The 20,329-nt window shown below is 56.0% G+C and overlaps 1 protein-coding gene across 1 annotated transcript in view; it reads right to left on the bottom strand.

The window, feature by feature from the left end:
- Positions 1-91: 91 nt before the first annotated feature.
- TECTA (tectorin alpha) overlaps positions 92-20,329 on the bottom strand; it is a 27,774-nt gene continuing 7,536 nt past the window's right edge. The window contains exons 4-23 of the mRNA XM_080567608.1: positions 18,668-18,805; positions 18,184-18,349; positions 16,063-16,475; positions 15,189-15,759; positions 14,021-14,613; positions 12,832-13,405; positions 10,985-11,595; positions 10,114-10,675; positions 9,012-9,211; positions 7,058-7,441; positions 6,138-6,424; positions 5,778-6,058; positions 5,531-5,641; positions 5,226-5,428; positions 4,684-4,847; positions 4,322-4,570; positions 3,554-3,716; positions 3,169-3,256; positions 2,833-2,949; positions 92-2,568 (exon numbers count right to left, since the gene is read on the bottom strand). Of these exons, the coding sequence (XP_080423734.1) occupies positions 2,468-2,568; positions 2,833-2,949; positions 3,169-3,256; positions 3,554-3,716; positions 4,322-4,570; positions 4,684-4,847; positions 5,226-5,428; positions 5,531-5,641; positions 5,778-6,058; positions 6,138-6,424; positions 7,058-7,441; positions 9,012-9,211; positions 10,114-10,675; positions 10,985-11,595; positions 12,832-13,405; positions 14,021-14,613; positions 15,189-15,759; positions 16,063-16,475; positions 18,184-18,349; positions 18,668-18,805 (5,976 nt within the window). The 3' untranslated portion in view covers positions 92-2,467. The remainder of the gene's footprint in view (positions 2,569-2,832; positions 2,950-3,168; positions 3,257-3,553; positions 3,717-4,321; positions 4,571-4,683; positions 4,848-5,225; positions 5,429-5,530; positions 5,642-5,777; positions 6,059-6,137; positions 6,425-7,057; positions 7,442-9,011; positions 9,212-10,113; positions 10,676-10,984; positions 11,596-12,831; positions 13,406-14,020; positions 14,614-15,188; positions 15,760-16,062; positions 16,476-18,183; positions 18,350-18,667; positions 18,806-20,329) is intronic.

The following is a 20,329-nucleotide window of genomic DNA, read 5'->3' as shown; positions in this document are numbered from 1 at the left end:
GGGTGTCTATGTCCGTGTGTCCCCGTGTCTCGCGTGGGGTTTTCCCCCGACGCCGCTTCGGGCTCGAATCGGCTGGCCCTGCTGATTTTATATAAGCCCTTTTTAACGTAAATCCTTGCTGTTTTGGTGCATCCCGCCCAGTTCTCAGTGATTTGTGTCGCCGTGGGAGCCCGTGCGTGCTCGGGGGAAGGGTCTGCACCCACGCTGGGGCCGTTCACACCCCAGGAGTGCTCGTTTTAGTACTATAGTAGACCCCCCCCAGGAGTGTTTCTTAGCATTGCAACAAGGCGAGCTGCCCTGCAGGACATCAGCACCCTGCTTTTCCTCGTCCGTTCAGCCCCGGTCCCTACAGCACGGTGATCGCCCACCCGTGTTTCTTGCAGGCCGCTTTGCACAGCAGCACTGCTACATCTATATCCAGGTCACCAAACGGTGGCTGGCCCTAATACCAGCCCCCTGGGCACAGCGTGGGCCGTGTGTGCCTTTGGGAATCACTGCAGGTTGGGCACCTGGAGCCGCACCCCCGTGCACCCACAGCAGGCGGTGTTTGCACGTGGGGAGGCAGTGTCAAGGCCGGACCTCGTGTGTTTGCCCCAGACAAAGCCCCCGCCCTCGCTGCGTGTTTTTCTGTCCCGTTGTTGCTGTCCTTATGTGCCTGAGTGCTGCCTCGTTGCCTGTTGTGTCCCTGCTGTTGTAGGTATGAATTCACGCCTGCTGTCTGCCCGCCCTGCAGCAGCATCGCTGTACCCCCCTTGCCACCCCCGTCCCCGTGTCCCACACATGTGCCTGGTGTCTGTTTGTCCCATGCCCACGCTGCTGTCCCTGTGCCCTTTCTGTGCCATGGGGCTGGATGCCTCCACACACGCCCCTTTCCCTCCATGTTTCTCTTTCACTTGGTCTTTCTTTTCTGTCTTTGTCTTTCTGGCTCTGTCCTTCTCTCTGCCTCTTCCTTGGTCTTTGCTTCGTGCTTCGTTCTCGCTTTCTGGCTCTTTCCTTAGGTCTGCTTCTCTTTGTGTCTGCCCATCTGTCTTGTTATTTCTGGTTCTCCCTCTCCCGCTGTGCCGCTTTCTCCCTCCCTCTCTTTCCTGTGTGCCCTTCTATTGCTCCCTTGTGCCCGTTTGCGTCTGTCTCCTGCTCCCTTGTTGCTTTTCTCCCTAGCTTTCTTCCTCTCCCTGTGCGTATGCCTGTACGGGTGGTGTGCTAGCTGCAGGGGGTGATGCTGGGGTGTCCCACAGCGTGGGATGGGATGTGAGGTGGGTGGGCTGGCAATGGAAGAGCCAGTCCTCTGATGCCTCTGATGTCTTCCTCTCCTGACCCTTCACCACCTTCGTAGCCCTCCTGTGGAGGCTCTCTAATAGTTTTATGTCCCTAGAATGCATTCAAGTGCTGCATCCAGATCTTTTGTAAAAACCATCAGAACAGAACTGACCCCAAAATGAGAACTTGTGGAGCCCTGCTGGTGACCGGCCACCAGCCTGGTGTCACCCCTTCTCCTGGGACCCTCTCCTCGTGCCTGCCCCCTTGGACTCCCTGCAGCCATCTCCTGCCTGTGACCACGCTGCCCACCTCTCCCCAAAAGGCCCAGCCCTGCCTCCCCTGGGGTCCCCGGGACCCTCGTGGCCTCGCCCCCGCTCAGCTCCTCTGCACAAGACCACGCCGCTTACGAAGGAGTACAACGCTTTTTATTCCCACGCAGCCGTGTCACAAAACACAAACACAAGACAGGTCCCCCACAGAAACAGCCCCCCCTGCGCCAGCCGGCCCCCAGAGCCCACCGCCCGCCTGGTGCCGTCCTGGGGGGGCAGACCCCGACCCTGCTCCCTCCCCTCAAGAGACACCATGACGGCTCTGACCACAACCGGAGGACTTGGCTCCAGCCCTCTTTTCTCAGGCTCACCCCCGTGGCCTCTCCCCACACATCAGGATATACACCTGGGTTCCCAAAACCCCAGGAACACGCTTGGCTCTCCACCGTGCACCCCAATGGCTCCCCTCTCTGGAGAGCCACCAGGTGCCGTGCTCCCAAGGTGTGCTGATGTCCTCTGATCCGAACGTGCTCCTCTGGTCCGTGACCTGCACCAAAACACCTACCTCTGGCTGGATCCAAGCGCTTCAACGATGCACACCTCTCCCTCGGGAGCCCCTCTGAGGGCAAGGACACACACAGGTGCATGAGCCTGAGCCCATCCTGCTCCACTAACAGAGGTGCTGGGGATGGGGTGCTACAAGAGAGAGCCTGGGAAAAGCTGCAAAGAAAAAGCCAAGTCCCACATCCATCCCAACAGACATCCAGCTCTGCCATCACGGTGCCTCCGATGCCCGTCCAGGCGCTCATCCGTCCGCTCTTCAGGTCGAGTCCCTCTCCTGCTGGGTCGGCAGCAGGCTTGCCGCTGGGGGTGCTGGCTCCTACCCTACAGAGACTCAGGCTGACACGAGAACAGTACTTGGCCGGGCAGCGGAGCTGCACCTATGAGGTCGGGTCCCGCGGAGCCACACACAGCCACAGCCACAGCTGTGCCACCACCACAAGGCTCGCTCGGGCTCGGGCGTCCCCCGAAGAGCTGGAGGCTGTCAAGGCAAGAAGGAGCACGTGAGCTGGGACCCTTGCATGGACACAGCACGCATCCCCTGAGATGATTGTGACCCTCTGTGATGCTCCACCTCTTAGCCAAGAGGCCACTGACAGCACACATTGCCATTGACCTTGATGCTCCAGCCACAGCCCGACCTCATCCCTGTCCTGCTACGAAATGCCACCTTCCCCACGCTGCTCTGTCTCAGAGCAGACCCCCCAGCCATCTTGCCCCAATGCCCTGGACCCCCAGGACTTGCCCCTGCAGCTCTTGCCGTCCCCTTGCAGTGTCCCCGTCACGCAGCTGCACAATGGCCCGTCCGCTCGGCTCGTGCAGATCTGCTCGCAGCCGCCGTTGTCCTCGCACCAGTCTGATCCTGGGGGGCAAGGCACATGGAAGGGGGGGGGAATGATGCCGCTGGACCCTGAGCAGCCCCCGCTTTGGCCACCCAGGACCCCCATTCCCTCCTGCAGCAAGAAGTCCTACCGGGGTGCTCACTCTCCCCTGAGACCTTGCTGTCACCTCGTGCCACAGAGGTCCCCGTGGGAGGTGGGCACCCCCACGCCGTGCCCTTCCCCTGGCCACATGCACTTACGTTTCCTCCGAATGGGTCCCACCGAGAGGATCTGCTCATGGGCCTCCTGGGCGAAGGCGCTGGCTGACCGCCGGTGCTGGGGGCAGTTCTGGGCAGGGACAGGGGGTGCATCCATCACTCTCAGCCCCTGTTAGGGCCCCCTCTGACCAACCCAGGTCCCAAAAAGACACCCAAATGCAGCCAGGCTCAAAAAGCTCAGGTTATGGGCAACCTGGCCATGGGAGAGCTCTCCTCCCCGCACCCAGACACAGTCCTTCCAGCTTCCTCCTTGATCTCTGACCACCTCTTGAACGCCACATAAACCATGCCCATGGTGTCCTTCCAGAGCTGCAGGAAAGTCCTGACCCACCTCTCGAAGCCAGCCCTCGGTGCCTGCCCCACTTACTATCTTGCAGGAGTATTTCTCTGAGTCGCAGAGCGAGACGGCGCAGTGCAGGTGGACTTCGTCATAGTCCCCGATGAACTTGAAGACGGTGACATGGAAGCGACAGGTCAGGGACACCCCGTTCTCCTCTATGCCAATGGTGTTGTCCTTCATGTTTTGGCACCTGCACAAAGTGCAGACGCTTGCCATGGTGCTCCCACTATCAGGACCCTCCCTGGAGGGATGTTACTCTCCCCTCGCCCCCTAAGACCTCTTGCCCAGGTCCTGTAGCAGTGCTCTTTGGTCCCGCTATACCCTTGAGAGCATCATGGGACCCACTTGTCAGCATACCTCATCCCTAAAATATGTATGGCTTTTGGCTGAGAGAGAGCTAACCATCATCATAGTATCTCCTACGGCACCATGCTTTCCATTTATAACCAAGCCTGGGCTGATATTTTGGCCATATTTTGGCCCTGGCTGGACAGGACAGGGACCCCAACTGGCCAAAGGGCTATCCAGTACCGTGTGGCACCATGCTGAGCAATAAATGGGGGAAAGCTGGACAAGGAGGGGAGGATGTTCTGCTTTCAGCATTTGTTTTCCCAAATAGCCATTGCGCACGATGCAGCCCGGCTTTCCTGGAAATGACTGAACGTCTGCCCGCTGAAGGGATGTTGTGAATGAATTGCTGATTTTGTTCTGATTCGGCACAGCTTGGGCTTTACCTATTACGCTGCCCTTATCACAGCCTACACGTTTTCTCTTTTACCCTTCCAATTCCCTTACCCTCCCTCGATGATGAAGTAGCGCAGCTTGTCGTTGCTGTCCCGCGAGGGGGTCGCGTAGCACTTGTTCAGCATCAGGATCAGGTGGTTGGAGTCGGCCCCGACCACGAAGACCCCCACGTAGAGCACGTCCCGCGTGGTCAGCACGACTTCCCCCTGCCGGTATGGGTGCTTGTAGGAGGAGTTCTTGTACAGGGCCATCTTGGTTGTGAAGCTCCCTTCCTGCGTCGGCACTGTCAGGTTAATCACGCTAATGACAAGAAACCAAAACAGGCTCAGACGCACCAGAAGGATTACTCCCACCTCATCACCTTGCTGCATGTGCACACGAAGGAGGGGTGGCATTGCTCCCACTGCTCTGACCTTAGCATCGGCCGCACAACTGAGTCCAAGGAGATCTTGATGTCCAGCTCATAGGCACAGGAAAACTCCACGTTGATGGTCCGGTCCCGGGTGATGATGTTGCCCGTGTTGTTGGCGCTTTCGATCCACACCGTGTTCTTGTACACTATGTGCGTGCTGTTAGACTGTGGGAGGGAGCAAACGATACCCCTCAAGACTGATCGTCTCTGATCTCCTACTCCTGATGGGTGCCTCAGCATAGCGGTGTGACCACAGGGGCCCTCCATCTCTATAAAATACCACCTCTGGCCCCAAAGGTTTGTGTACCACTGCAGTACCTTCCCCCAGGGAGCATCCACACCCAGCAATTCCCATGTCACCGGTACGGACCACCCCTTCCTCCCTGACCCCAAAGTCCTCAGGGACCTCACAGGTTCCTGAGCCTCCCAACTACTCTCCTTCCTCCTCCTAATCCTCCGGGCTGGGACACTAGTTAGCTGGACCATGAGATCTCAGACCCAAAAGTCTGAGAGAAGTCACCCTGGCCCCTTGCCCGGTCCCACCTGCACCACATTGCCGCAGTTGCCCTTGGTGTTGTTGATCTGGAAGGAGATGAAGTCCTCGCCTTCAATGCCGGGGCAGTGGCGGTCGTTGACCCGCACACCCTCACGCTCGAAGCCCAGCTGGAAGAGCTTGCACTTGGAGATGGACACCTCCATCTGGGCGGCTTTGCAGGTCACCTCCGCGTCGATGATGTCGTGGGTGTCTAGGGCAGAAGAAGGGTTACGGGACCACCAGAAAGGACACCACACACCCAGAACCCAACCCCAACCATCACTTCTCCCCCTGGTGGTGCAAACAGGCTCACTGTTCCCGTAGGGTGGGGGCTCGACGCAGCCGCACAGCTCCCCGCCGTCATCCAGCTCGCAGCTCCGGTTGGGGCAGTCGGCGCCCGCGCAGGGGTCTTCCACCACTCCTGCTAAACAGCACGAGAAGCGCCGCGAGCGGGACCTTTATCCTCAGGCCACAGGATGGATGGACCACAGGATGCACCACTATGGGCCACCCCATGTGGGATGCCCCTGCGGGATCCCAGGGGAACCCAGCTCTCTTACAGCAATTCTCCTTCTCGATCCACTCGGTGCCCAGGATGCCGAAGGTGCGGCACGCCTCGCCGTAGGCGGCCAGCGAGCCGCACAGCTGCACCTTCTTGTGGTTGTAGCAGCCGTCCAGAAAGCAGGACTCGTAGAAGGGCAGGGGGTCCAGGAGGCCGTAGCAGGGCTGGAAGAAGCCTTTCATGTCGGTCAGCTTCAGGCAGTAGCTGTCGCTCTGCAGCTTCTGGATGCGGACGTTGTCACAGGACGCGGCGTACTGGGAGTACTGCAGCTCGTTGCAGCTGCGGGCACCGGACACGTCGCGGGGGCTCGCGATGCGCTTGGCCCCGCTCCCTCCCGTGCCTGGTGGGGATGCCTCACCTCTTCTGCATGCCGTTGGTCTTCCAGCTCTGTGCCAGCAGCACGCTGCTGACCACCGGCTTGCCCCGCAGCGTGGCGTAGTCGTCTGCCGGGTCGCCGTTGAAGTTGCCGCAGAGGCCGCACACCTTGTTCTGCAGCCGCTCTCCGATAGTGATCTTGATGACGTTGAAGCCGTTGTAGCGGATCTGGATGTCGGGGCCGGAGTCGATGACCAGGAAGCCTTCCTGGCTGTAGATCTTGGTGGAAAGTCCCGTGACGAAGGGGATGCTCACGTGGCTGCCGTTCACCTGGCACGGGAGAGGACATGAGGCTGATGTCCCTCCTGTCCCCTCTGCCACCAGACAGGAGCGTTGGCCACCCACAGACATCTCTGCAAATGCCTCCCGGTACCCCAAATAGGAAAACATGATGCGTCTGCTTGAGCAGGGGTCGTTGAGACCTTGCCTTCCCCTTCACATACTCCTTCTCCCAACAGATCTCTCTGAAATCTGTTACCCTTAAATGCCTGTATAAGGCCATGATGCAAAGCAAGCCCTACAAGTGTGTAGAGGCTCTAGCTGGGGACTCCTCTCTCACTGAGACAGCCACATACAGTGTTCTTCTACCCTAAAAGACCAGGCCCGCATCCCCCAACAATTAAATGACAGCCGCACCTCCCCACATGCAGGAGGATTCAAAGAGAGGGACAACCTTTGCCTCCTGCCATCCCTCTCATCCTGGCCAGCACCCCTCTGCCAAGCCCAATGGAGAGCATCCACATCCATCGCGTGGAGCTGCTGGTACCACTACAACCAGCGACCTGTGTGGCCTTTTGGTCACTCGTGGGGACTGCTGCACTGCCCTTCTTCATTGATGGACGTGGGTGCCTGGCCCCTTCGCTCTGGAGCTGGTCCCCCATAGCCCAGACCTCAAGACCTCACCTTGACGGTGTTCCTATCACTGATGAGGATCTGCTCCTCGTTGATGTAGAAGTACACGGGGGAGATGATGGTGAGGTTGGGCGAGGACCACTTGTCGAAGTTGATGATGAGCTGGAAGGAGAAGTCGGGCAGCTTCTGGCAGATGGTGGAGAGCACGAAGGCGCAGTTGGCGGGGAAGCGGAGGAAGGCGCCATCGAAGGTGCGGAAGACGCCACCACCTGCCGCCAGGCAGAAGGAGCTGCGGGTGCTGAAGCAGCCGTGGACGCCGTTGCGTGAGGCGCACTCCTCGTCCGACTTGCAGTGCCGCGGGTCGCACTGGATCAGGTTCCGTCGGAAGCAGCGGCACCGCCGTGTGCAGTCTCCGTTCCAGAAGAGCTGCTTGGGCTGAAAGACAAATGGGTCATGCATGGGGAGAGACAGGGACCCCTGCCCGACCCTCCATGGATGCTCAGCCTGGTTTTACTCCCCTCTGCCTCATAGAGCAGGAAGTCTGGTGATGAGGACAGAGCAAAAAGCACAATGCACACACCGACTGCTTGTGCACAGCTGCCAAAATCCCTGCTACCTGCAGGCATGAGGACACTGCACATTTCCATTGCCACGGTGACCTCATCTGCCTTGTGCCCTGCACTCTAAATACCTCCTTGTCCCTTTCTTGTGCCCTGCCTACCAAAACATAATCCGCCAAGCACCCCATAGGACAATAATGGGGTAACAGCACACAGTGGTGTGCTTGGCTTGGCAAAGACACTGTGCAGAACAATTTCACCATAAAAAATACATAAATAAATAATAATAATAGTAAAGTTAGCAATGCCACCAGCAAGATGAGCCTGCCAACCATCTCAGCAGCATTTTGTGTGGCTGTGGTCCTGTACAGCCACCGTGCTCCAGGTGACATGCACTTGTGTCATGCTTGTGTGCCTCTGCACATTCTGTGTGGCCATGGCCCATCTGTGTTTGCCTCCCCGTGTTTTTACGGTACACTCCTGCCAGACTATGTGGGGTTGATGGCACCCACCAGGAGCACAACCACACAACCCAGCCTGCTGCAGAAGACCAGCCTCTGCAAGTGTTGGCTCCTGCAGGAGGGGAACACGATTTCCTCTGTCCCCAGACTCCCTGCAGCAGGAGAAGGCTCAGAGATTGCAGATGAGGAGGACATGCCCAAACAGCTCAGCACCAAACAGAGGAAATGACCACAGCTACTATTAAGAGAGCTACACTTATCTTCATGCACAGAGGACAGAGGACCAGAGGGTCCCGGTGTAAAACAGACAAATGGAACAACTGGCAAGGTAAACTCTGAGGATGGCAATGGCCTCATGCTGGCTTCGAGCACCTTATTCCTCCTCGGAGACAAGGGTCACCCCGCACCATGAGAGTTACTATACCATGGTCTGGTGATTACGGCATCACGCTGATTCCACAAAATCCCAAGTAACATCTAATAGCTACAAACAAGTAGATTTCATAAGAAACAGTAAACTCACTTCACTTGCAACTCGTAGAGTATTGGACTCTTGACACCAACTAAAGGCAGCATCCCTGGTCACCAGTCTCCTTTCCTACCACCCCTTCCATGCAGGACACCCGAATCACCCTCACCTAACAGCCACACAACCGTTTTGCAGGCCAGAAGGACATGTGGCATGCCAGGGATGACATCCCTCTTCCCTGTCTCCCTGTGCCCCCTGGTGCCCTGGCAACTCCTGCCCTTTTTTTTTTTTTTTTTTGGCTCGTATTGAGTCACACTGAGCTGGGGGGTGTCAACATGTGCTTCTTGTGTGACCCCTGCTTGGCTCCTCTAGATACCTGTACCACACACCACAGTGAACAGGATCAACATGACACCTTACAACGCATCCACCGCGTGTCCCACCTGGGGCACCCAGCGAGGGATGTCACAAAGGGGCTCGGAGATGGCACCGTGAGAAGGATGTTCCTGGCGTACCTCGTAGTATTTGCCATCGGAGTAGCAGCCGCAGTTCTGGGGCAGGATGCAGCTCTTGCCATTCAGGACGTAGCCGGGGTCACACTGGCAGCCCTCCACGCAGTAGTGGCTGCAGTCACTCTTGAGCCGGATGGCGGCGCATCGCGGCTGGCACAGGGACACGCAGCTCTCGTAGTGGCTGTTGGGGGGACAGCTGACGGCTGCAACGTGCGGGGAGAACACGAGGGGTGCAGATTAGCTCCTTGGAGAAAACTGACCTCTCCTACAAGCTCCTTACATCACTGGCTTATGGCTGCCAGCCACCATCTCATGGGGAGCACGCAAACCACGCGCCTCGGCCATGCGCACAAACCCTCGCAGCCCTCTGGCACTGGCTCCTGCTGACCCTGGGGCTGGAGGACAGCAGTGCCCACAGAGGTCTTGCGGGCTCCCAGCCCACATATGGAGCCCCCGTGCCCTCTGCAAGGGTACACACTCCAGGGGATATGCTGCTGCCAGCTGGCCTTCATTCCTTAGCCATCGGACCTCAAAACCTGGGGGTTGCTGCACACCTAAAGGTGCCACCAGCTCACTGGGGGTGATTTTGGGCTGAGCACATGGGGGGTGACAGATCATGGCCTCACCACCCCTGCCCTGTGGGAGCCTCCAGAACCGGGAGGTTGCTCGTTAGGAGGAAGAACAACATAAATTAAATTTTCAGTCTTGTTAGTGGTGACAATTACTTCCCAGCTGATTTGCCAGATAGAGCGGCTGCCAGGGAGACTCACGGAGCCCATCCTCAGGAGCTTAATTGGATGTTGCGGTGTAATCTTATTGACAACAGTGAGCAGCTTCATTAGAACAAACATGTACTCCTGGCTGCGAGTCTCACTAATAAAATTCCTGGGGAACAACGGCAGGATGGATGATGCCTCCTGAACCTGAGGCTTCACCTTCTCTATCCCTGCTCCTGCTGTATCACACACAGTTCAAAACTACTGCTCTGCTACCTCCTTTCAGCAAACACCTACCTCCCGAAAATATTATGGTGCCACCACACCTGCAGGTGTCACCCCAGGTGACACCCCAGCAAAGAGGAGCCTGGCAGCAGGGTGGCACTTACAGCACGAGGTGAAGTTCCTCCAGCCGGTGACGGCGATGCCCTGCGTTTGGCACGTGCTAGCGTAATTCTGCAGCCAGCCGCAGGCCGTTTGCATGGCCCCCCCGTCGACACACGTGTCGAAGAGGCAGTTCTTGTAGAAGAAGCTGGGGCTGATCTTGCTGTGGCACTTGGCAAAGACGCCGCTTTGGCTGGGGATCAGGCTGCAGAGCTGCTGGGGTTTCCAGAAGCCCTCCACCTTCCCGCAGGCGGGGCAGCGGTCACCGCAGCCCACCCGACAGAAGGCGTCCCGCTTCGCCCAGCTCTGGACAAAGTCGGTGACACCGAATGCTGGCATGCCGCCCGCGGCCACCAGGTCGTCCTCGGGGTTGCCGTTGTAGCGGCCGCAGAGGCCATAGGTCAGGTTCTGGAAGCTGCGTGGGATGGTGACAGAAAGGAAGGTCTTCCAGTCGTACACCACCTTCAGCCCAAAGTCGGTCTCGACCACGATGTGGAAGCCGAAGGCGAAGATGTTCACTTTGCCCTGGCCCAGCTTCAGGGGCAGGTAGAGCCGCTCGTTGTTGATCTGCGGGGAAGGAAAGGAGGTGGCTGGTGAGCTGGGCTGCTCGAGCCTTCTGCTGCAGGACACCGAGGTGCTGCTGAAGCAACCAGCCTGGCCCCAGCCTCCAAAACATGGCGGCAAAAAAGGAAGCCCCCTCCAAAAGCTGTGCCAAGGAGTGGTCTAGGGACAAATATTCCAAGGTTTGCCCTGGAAAAGCTTCTGAGACACAAGGAATTGTGTACAGGGAACCACCCAGGGGTTTGGGAGGAAGAAATAACCCCTCGTAGATGCTGCTCCCACCACCACTCCTTGCCCTTGGCAGCCCGCGCTCACCATCACGGTGTATTTGTAGGCGCGGTGGATGACGATGTTGTAGTTGAAGACCTCCACTTCCACTTGCTTCACCCACAGGGCCAGGGAGGTGTCCCGGTCCTCATTCTTGGCCGTGACGGTGAACGTGGGGAAAGTGTCCGACCGCTCTGCCCGCGGCCGGGAGATGGTAGTGCACAAGACCAGGGCACAGCTGCTCTGGAAGTCGAAAGAGTAGCCGTCAAATGTCAGGTAGTGCCCGTAGCCGGAGACGATGCAGGAGGCATCCGTGCGGACGTGGCAGTAGTAGAGGCCGTTCTCCTCCAGGCAGTACTCGTCGTCCTTGCAGGAGACGTTCTCGCAGTACACGCTGTTGTCCGAGCCGTTGCAGTAGCAGAGGAAGTGGCAGGAGATGTCCATCCAGAAGGTCTGGTTGGTGGCCAGCTGACGGCCCTCGAAGTTGCAGCCGCACTCGCCGCGGGGAACGCAGCGGGAGCCGCGGAGGGCGAAGCCCTCATCACACTGGCAGCCCTCTGTGCAGGTGTCTGTGCAGACGGGGCCCGTGGCCAGCGTCTCGCAGGTCTCCACGCAGCTCATGCACTCCTCGAAATGGCTGTTTTCAGGGCACGCCAGGGCTAGGGGCATTGGACACAGTGTGTGAGTAGAGATAAAGGTGGACATGGGGTGAGCTGCGACCCGGTTGCAAAAAAAATAAAAAAAAAAAGCAAGAGGGGAAGCGATCCCAGTGCCCTCCCAACCATCTGGTCTTCCCATTCCCTTTGTGACCCCTTTTCCTCACTGCCATCACCCTCCTCACATCAGAGACCTGTGCCAAGTGAAACCTCCTCCTGCTAACCCAGAGGACGTGCCACCTTCCCAAATGGATGCCTCTCTAAAATGTCCACAGTGGAGGCATCCCACTGACTGTGTGCTGCCATGCTGGGGATTTTTCACATTCGCTGCTGAATTATGAATGTTTTCCCATCAATGGCAAGTTTATAGCGACAGCTAAAAACACGCCTTATTCGAATTATCCTTCGGTGATGGCTTACAGTACTGTCAGCCGCCATCTGCGGCTCTGGAACGCTCCTACACCACATCGTTAAGCTCCTCACATCTCCTGAAATGCCACCATGAAATTGCTTAATTGGGAAATCTGTCTCTGCAGGCAAAGGGACTGCTTAGAAACTGCCATCAGTCCACAGGGTGGCAGGTCCTCATCTATGGGCACAAGAGGCATTGTGGTCCTAACACACACCGATCACCCGCTGGCTTGATGACCCTGATAAGAGCTCCAGGACCGGGCTTTGCTGCTATGGGAAATGCTGCCTTCCAGATGAAAAATATAGGAGATGCACTATGCTAGCAGTGATGCTCGCCACCTCTTTCCTTTCCGTGCACTACTCAGGAGAGCACTTCGTACACATCAGCCTCCATCAGACAAAGCTCTTTCAACAGCCATGCCAATCTTTGCTTGACTTCTAGGTTAGCGAGTGGGAAAACTGCCCCGAATTGCCAGAGTTTAGGCAACTCTGCCCCATCCATTTGCATTATTTCAGACTTCTCACGCTGCCCTAAGTGCTGGGATGCCATGGAGCTCCTGAAAACTTGCAAGGTCCAAGCCTCTCTTCCACCAGTCGGTCTGCTGTTGAGAGTTTTCCAGCTCCTCTATCGAGGAACACCATTAAGGAGTATGCATGAGGGCACTACAGGGGGAAGAGGGGCTGTAATTTGTGGTGGCCCAATAAAAAAAAAAATGCAGTCTACTTCTTTACACCCACAAACTCCTGAGAAATAGACCTTTCCCACGGTGGTGAGGTCTACATCCCTTTCTCCCCACCCCAGATACTTAAAAATTTTCACGGACTCACGGCAAAAGCTGTGGCTCCTCCACTGGCCCACATCCACCTCGGCGTTCTTGCAGGCGCCGGCGTAGCGCGCCACGGCGTCGCACAGCTCCGACTGGTTGCCTCCGCTCTGGCACAGGCGGAAGAGACACGTCCTGTAGTAGGCCGAGACGTTGACCACGCTGTGACACTCCAGGAAGGAGCTGTTGGTGGGGTCATTGATGATGCCGCAGTTGGAGCGACTCCTGTAGGACTTAAGCAGCTCCGAGTCGTTGTTGCACGCCTTGAGGAGGTCCCCGCACTCCCCGTTGCAGATCTCGTCGAATGTGGTCCAGCTCTCCAGGAAGAGCTCCAGGTTGTCCGTGCACTTGCCCTTGGGCAGGCAGAACTCATCGCTGCTGTTGCCGTTGAAGAAGCCACACAAGCCCCCGGTACAGTTGAAGTAGGCAGTGGAGAGGCGGATCTCCAGGAGGCCTGAGTTGTAGTAGCCAATGCTCAGCAGTCCCTCTGACTCCGTCACGGTGCCGTTGTCATTACGGTAGATCTCCAGGCGGCCAGAAGGGTGGAAATATGGCAGTTCCACATCGTAACCATTCACCTGCAAGTAATAAGTGGATCACAATGTGTCAGTAAGGGTGATGTGACTTTGCACGGACATTCCCATCTGCAGGCTGCACCATGCCGAGAACACTAAATGCTTCCAAACCCAGGTTCAGTACTTAAAGGCCAGGACCCTCCCTTCAAAAGGCACAGAGACCTTTGAATAGGGATATTCCTTCTTTTCCACAGCCATTTCGCTGACCATAACAACATTATAGCCACCAGCTCTGCTGGCAACTGTGCTGTTAATCAAAATCCAAGAGCTTGCAACATATGAGTGCTAATTTTATTTTCTGCTTGCCCCTAGCCTTGTCAGCTCTTCGATGTGGATGGTTTGCATGGGCTGTGGCATGAGAACAGCATCTCAATGAGTACCTGTCACCTTCTGCCTCTTCCCACCCAGGGACATGGATGGGAAGTCTAAGGGGCATGAGAGGACATGATCCCAGTCCTTCTGCCTCTCACTTTGGAGGGGGTGGATGGACTTTGGCATTTGTGATGGCCCCAACATCAAGGAGCAGTCCAAGGCCATGGACCTACAGCATCTCCAAGGGGACATCATGGCATGGCACGAGCCACCACCTCCCACCCCAGCCCTTGGTGGCACCTTTACCTTGACCTCCGAGAGGCTGGCTCCTCCAACCTTCACCTCTTGGCCTACCACCTGGATCCGCACGACGCGCAGCCCATTGGGAACGTATCCTGGCTTCTTTTGGCTGATGTCCACCTCAATGAAGTCCAGCTTCTCCGCACAGGTTTTAAGCAGCGTGTAGGAGTGCTCCAGCGGATAGGGAAAGGCAACGCCATCAAATGTCTGCAGCACCTGGTTCTGCCCCACCAGGCACAGGCTCTCCCGCTTGGGGTAGCAGCCCCGGTAGCCGTTCTCTATAGCGCAGACCTCTCCTTCGGGGCAGGTGATGTTGAAGCACTTGGCCTCCCCACCATCCTCGCACTGGCATTCCACCGTGCAGTCCGCTGTGGCCCAAAAAGACTCCCCAACGGTGTAGTACCGGCCGTCCACATCACAGCCACACTTCTGCACGGGGATGCAGCGGTCGGCACTGAGGACGTGGCCCTCGTCACACTCACAGCCCTCAGCACATGGGGAGGCGCAGGACAGCGGGGCTGTCAAGTCCGAGCAGGAGGCAGGGCAGCTGCTGGCACACACCGAGTAGTGGCTGTGCTCCGGGCACCGCACGGCCTCTGCTGTGGGTGCAGAGGGGACACAAACAACAGGACGGGCATATTACTATGTGGTTCGGGGCCACAGACATCGTTCCTATAGACCCACAGCAGTGGCAGTGTGAAATGACCCAGGAACCCCACTTTACAGCAAATTTGGCCTTGCCATTTCTCTCCTGTGCCTTCTCTATTCCCTCAATGCAAGCAAAAGCTTCTCCAAAATAGTCCCAGCACGGTCGAGCCTCCTGCAGCAATTTAATGCCAAAAGAGGTGGGTGGGCTGAGCAGCGTGCTGCCAGCCAGCCTGCAATCCAGCCCAGCCTCCAACATCACAGCAGCCAACTTCTGCCTGGCCTTTTCTGCCCTTTTGCTATCACGAGACTCTCACACCACCGATGGGAGGGATCGATTGGTTTTTGCTAGATCCGCTCTGCCTTGAGCAACTCCCTCCCCTTCATTCCTCCCATCTAGATTATCTCCCATTGAGATTATTTCCCATCCAGATTATCTCCCGTTGAGATTTTCTCCCATCAAGATTATCTCCCGGGAATGAAGGCAGGCACCCACGAACACTCCCAGCACGAGCACGCCAACACTTACCACATCCCATCTGGGTGCGCCACTCTCCCACCGGGATGCCCAGGGCTTGGCACACTGCAGCGTACGCCTGCACGGCTTGGCACAGCCCGGTGCCGTTATCCCGCGCACTGCACAGGTCGTAGACGCAGCTGTGGACGAAGGCGGTGGGGTCCACGACAGCACCGCACTCCCACAGCGGCCCGCCGCTCTTGTTGATGAAGCCGCAATATTCGGGGGAGAAATACAAAGACTCGGCGGTGGCGTCACAGATGCTGCAGTTCTCCACGCAGCCGGGAGAGCACTTTCTCTCGGGGTGAGGCACTCGCCAGCTCTCACCCAGCTCTGGCACGGACACGGCCAACCTCCCATCCGAGCGCAGGGTATCGTCCTCGGGGTCTTTGTTGTAATTCCCACAGAGACCGCAAGTGCCATTGATGTACGTGCCCGGAACAGAGATGGAGGCATAGTGTTGCCCATCATAGGTCACTAGCAAGCCAAAATCAGTCTCCAGAGCTGTGGACAAGCCACTTTGGTAGACTTTTATTGCGCCCAGCTCCAGGGAGATAGGTAAGGACACCACCAAGTCATCCACCTGCAGGAACACAACCGCAAGACTGAGCCATCACATGAAATAGCAAGGGGTTTCAGACAGGAGCAGTACAACCCTGTGTTTACAGATGGGTGCAGAAGGTCAGCCAGCCATCAGTAAGCCTTAGGCCTCTGTTGACCCATGGCTTTGCCACCGGTGCTTTCCACCCCATACATTTCCCAAGGGGAAAATGGAGCCCAGAATGTCCCAAGGCCAGTCCCATGGTCCTGGGGCTGCCAGCACGGTCCCACCATCACCTTGGAGGACCCAACCCATCAAGTTCACCCTGTTCAGTGGGGCTCTTACCTTTGCTTTCCCAAAGCTGCCCTTGGGGAGGATGATCTTGTGTGAGTAGACCTCCACAAAAATGTCCCTCAGCCAGGAGACGGAGGAGCCGCCTCGGTTCTCGTTCTTGGCCTCCACGTTGAAGTAGGGCAGCTGGGAGCCTGGCCAGCACTGCCTGGCGAGGAGGTAGGAGCAGGAACCCTGGAAGTGAAAGAGGAAGCCGTCGAAGGTGTGGTAGTGCGGATCTCCGAACACCACGCAGGTGCTGCTCTCCACCGGCACGCACTGGAAGAACTTGGTCTTCGGTTCGCACGTTTCAAAGGGGCCGCAAGCCACCTCCTGGCAGAAGATCTCGTTGTTGAAGTCCAGGCAGCGGCACTTGGTGGTGCAGTTTGAGTTGTCCCAGAAGATTTCCCCTTGACGGAGAAACTGTCCTAAAAATGCATAAAAGAAAAAAAACAAACAAACCATGCTGTATCACTTTTCTCTTTCCTTAATAGAGGAACCTCACCCGCAGTTAGAGGCACGGTCACATCAAAATGTGAATTCCTCAGGCATGGCTTCATGTCCTACAGAGAGGTCTGCAGGTCGTATGCCCACAAAGGGACCTGCTGCAGGGCTTCTCAGCTGCTTTTTGCACACTCCTGGCAAAGCAATGCTATCACAACTGAGCTTTCAGTGCGTCCCGCATCCCGTTTGAAACCTCCCCACACCAAAGTGCAGCAATCGGTGTGAGCACCGCATGGGCTGGCCGATTGGTGGGTTATTTCTCCTGGGTTTCAGTCCTTCCACTGTTATCAGAAGCAATTCAGTCCCGTTCCAAAAAAGCTCGTAGTGTTAGGAGCCCAAGGAGCTGCTGGTAAGTAGCTTCCACCCCACACGTCGGTGGCTATGGGAGCCGATGAGCGATCACCCAGCCGGCAGACATGAGAGGCAGGGAGAAGACGGCAGAGCAAGGGTGGCAGACACCCGTGCGAGCTTCCTCCCCTCCATATGGCTGTCTTTCACACCTCTCCTTTACGCGGATTTCACCGCGCACACTGCCTGCTTTACCTCTCCTAAACTTTTTGTTCTCTTCCCCGCCTGCTACAAAAAAATGGTGTTTTACAGTTCCCTGCAATGAATATCTCCTTAAGTGAGATCTGCTGCACCAACCATCCTGGTGCGCGTGATTGTGGCAAACTGGAATTTCGGGATTTGTAAACCCAAAACCATTCTGGGGCTGCAAGAGCCTTTGGGTCATCCAGGTCATCTTTGGTACAACCTGAAACCAGGCCATAAAGAAGCTGGGCATCCCGGAGCAGCATCCAGCAGCAAGCAACAACTCTCTTGTTACGCGGACTCCAAGAGTACATAACACAGACTCCAGGAGTACATTGGGTGCTCCTGACAGCTTTGTTTGTCAAAGGGCAATGCGATGGTCACTCCGTGGCACAGACCCCGTGGTGTCTCATTTAATCCCTTTACATCTCCATGCCACCGGTGACTCATGCACAGACACTGTATTGGGGTAAGGGCATGGAATTTATCGTGCCCAAAAAAACTACAGAAACAAGGGAAATTGGACCACACTGTCAGCATCCCCATCCCAGGGACAAGAGGGCACAACCGTCCCCCAGGTCTTTCCCATGAATAAAATAGCTTCACAGAAGACTCTGTCTAAGACAATTATTGAGGCATTTCTCACATCTCCATCAGCACTGCAGCAATTAATCGAGACAACATCCAGGTGTTGTTTGATTCCTGAGAACCTCTCGAGCCCCATCAGCTCTTGACTGTGTGCATCCAGGCAGCAGAAATGGAGGCTTTTAGCAACGCCTTGCTGATGAAACCACAGGAGTGAAACCAAGCAAGCACTGGTGACACCTTTGTTCGCTGGTGGTTGAAAGCCGCCCAAAGCTTTATGGGCCCCTCTTGTTTTTCTCAGAGCTTCCAAGTCAGGTCTCAGCCGCACTGAGAATTGGCCAAAAATACGCACTGCAAGCCCATTCTCCAGCTGTCCAAGAGTCAGCACGCAGGGATGCAGCAGAGTTGGACAAGACATGCCCACGCGGAGATGAATGACAAACCTCTCTGTCCTCCCCACTCAGGCAGCATGACCTTTTGCCATTCTGCACCCCAAAATCACCATTCCTCTCTTACCTCTCAAGCTGCAGCCGTTGGCTGGATCTATTTCTCTGCCATCTATTTTGAAAGCCCAGCGCCCAGGCACATTAACATTGGTCGTTTCTTCTATATTGACTATGTCTGGGGTTCTGGAGCCTGGGATGCTGAAGAAGTTGGTGACATTTCCACCGTTGAAGCCAGCCTAACACAGAGAGAGAGAAAAACCCATCACACATCCATCCTCGCTGCAGGAAAGCAACGCTGCATTTGTGCACCTCCCTGCTCACAATAATTCCTGAGTATGTTGTCTTTCATCTCAAAATGTTTTTTCAGAAATCTTGGTTTTCAGGTAGTTTGGATGTGAGTGAAAATCTCTGCAGGCACTACAAGCAGTACAGATCTATATTTACATCTTTATGTATGTTTAAATATAAATGTATGTAAAAAGTTACATCAGGGAAGCTGTGGGCAACCATCAAAGAGCTTGGGAGAGCTGGGGACACAGGGCCCAGAGCCTCACCTGGGCCATCACCCCGCCGAGCCCGGTCAGGGGGTCCCCTCCGCTGGCCGTCCCCGTGGTCCAGCTGATTTCCTGGTAGTTAAATATGGCAAAGGACGACACGCCGTCGGTGATCAGCACAGCTTGAAAAGTGTTCACCTGGGGAAAACATCAACGGATTCACAAGGTGAGCTTGCTTTTCTCCTGATGCCCTTCTGCCACACTCACCCCTTGCCTGGGCAAGCTGCAGGAGCACGGCAGGGACTGGGATCAGGAGCAGAATGGGACCCGAAGCACGCTGCCTCTCGGCGCTGTGACACCAGCTGCCCCCATCCCCGCCAGCCCTTCCATCTGGGAAGGCAGCAGTGCTGTCTTCAATCCAGTTCAATGCCAATAGATGGCAGCAAGAGAATGAGCTTGTGGAAAACAAGCCCTCAGCAGGACTCGGGCTGTTATGACCTGTTATCTTGCATTACCCTGCCTTAGCTTTCTTCCTTGACGTGTTTTCTTACCCAGTTCCCTGCTGCATCCATATTCCACAATGCTACCGGTGCGTTACGGCCAAGGCAGCCATGTGGATTATGTTTTGCCTGGCTGCCACATCCCATTGCTACCTGCTAAATCTGCTGATCGGGTCCTTCCTTTCGCTTGAAATGAGACTGCATTTCCAGCCCCAAACACTCCGATAAATTCAGAAAACTGCAAGGCCAGGCCCTGTACAAGAAAAGCACGGCCAGTAAGGTGGCATAAAACCGAGCTCTTCATTTTGCAGTTGCACAGAGGGAGAGAAGATGCCCATACCCTGCAGGTATCCCCTCTATCCACGTAAATCCAGAGGCAGAATTCACCCATGGGAACATCACAGAGTCACAGAATCACAGAATTCTAGGGGTGATGGATCATCATTCTAGGGGTGATGGAAACATGATGGATCCATTCCAAATCACGATCTCAGCAGAGGGCAAAGCATGCATTGCACCTCTTATAGATGTCTCCCTCTGGGCCTGATGTCCAGAAAATGTTTTTCTTTGCCCTGCTACCAGGGCCACGGGCAGCCCTTGGGACTCTCACTGCAGGCTGCGGACCACAGCACGCCCAAAATGTCCCCAGCAGCATGGGACAGAGCAGTTTTCTGTCTCCCATCGCCTTCTCATCCTGCCTGGAGGTCTGTGATTGCTTTACAGCAGAGACAGCACGTTACTCCGAGCTGGAGCATACTCTGCCTCTGCAATAACTGCTGTGGCACCAAGAGGGACAGACCCTGCTCTGATGGGAGCCTGCATGGCCCCAAGAGGTTGCAGATCTCCAATATTCCTCATTAGGAATATGTTCATGAACCACAGAAACTTCCCAGTCTGACACTTGTGGCCAGAAATGCATCGAGCACCCTAACCCTATTAAAAAAAAAAAAAAAACAGCTCTTGTAAACCAAACCCATTTGCTCCGGAGTCACCGAGAGACTGCAACTGCAGCATCCCCAAGGCCACATTCGCAAAATTGTTTTCTGCAGCGATTCTGCACTGCGATGAATTTCCTGCTTAAGTTGCATTGTGCTATTCCACGTGCCAACCTGGAGCCTTGGCTGCTATTGAGTGGGAAGACTGCTCTATAACAAAATAAATTGCATTGTGTTGCAAATGTAATTCCTCGGGCAATACACGAACCTCTATATTGCTTGCTGTC

This window comes from Anser brachyrhynchus, assembly GCF_964034855.1.
Source record: "Anser brachyrhynchus genome assembly, chromosome: 25".
In the NCBI taxonomy this organism is placed as follows: domain Eukaryota; kingdom Metazoa; phylum Chordata; class Aves; order Anseriformes; family Anatidae; genus Anser; species Anser brachyrhynchus.
The sequence above is the reverse complement of the archived record's forward strand: the minus strand, read 5'-3'. Positions and strand labels throughout refer to the sequence as shown.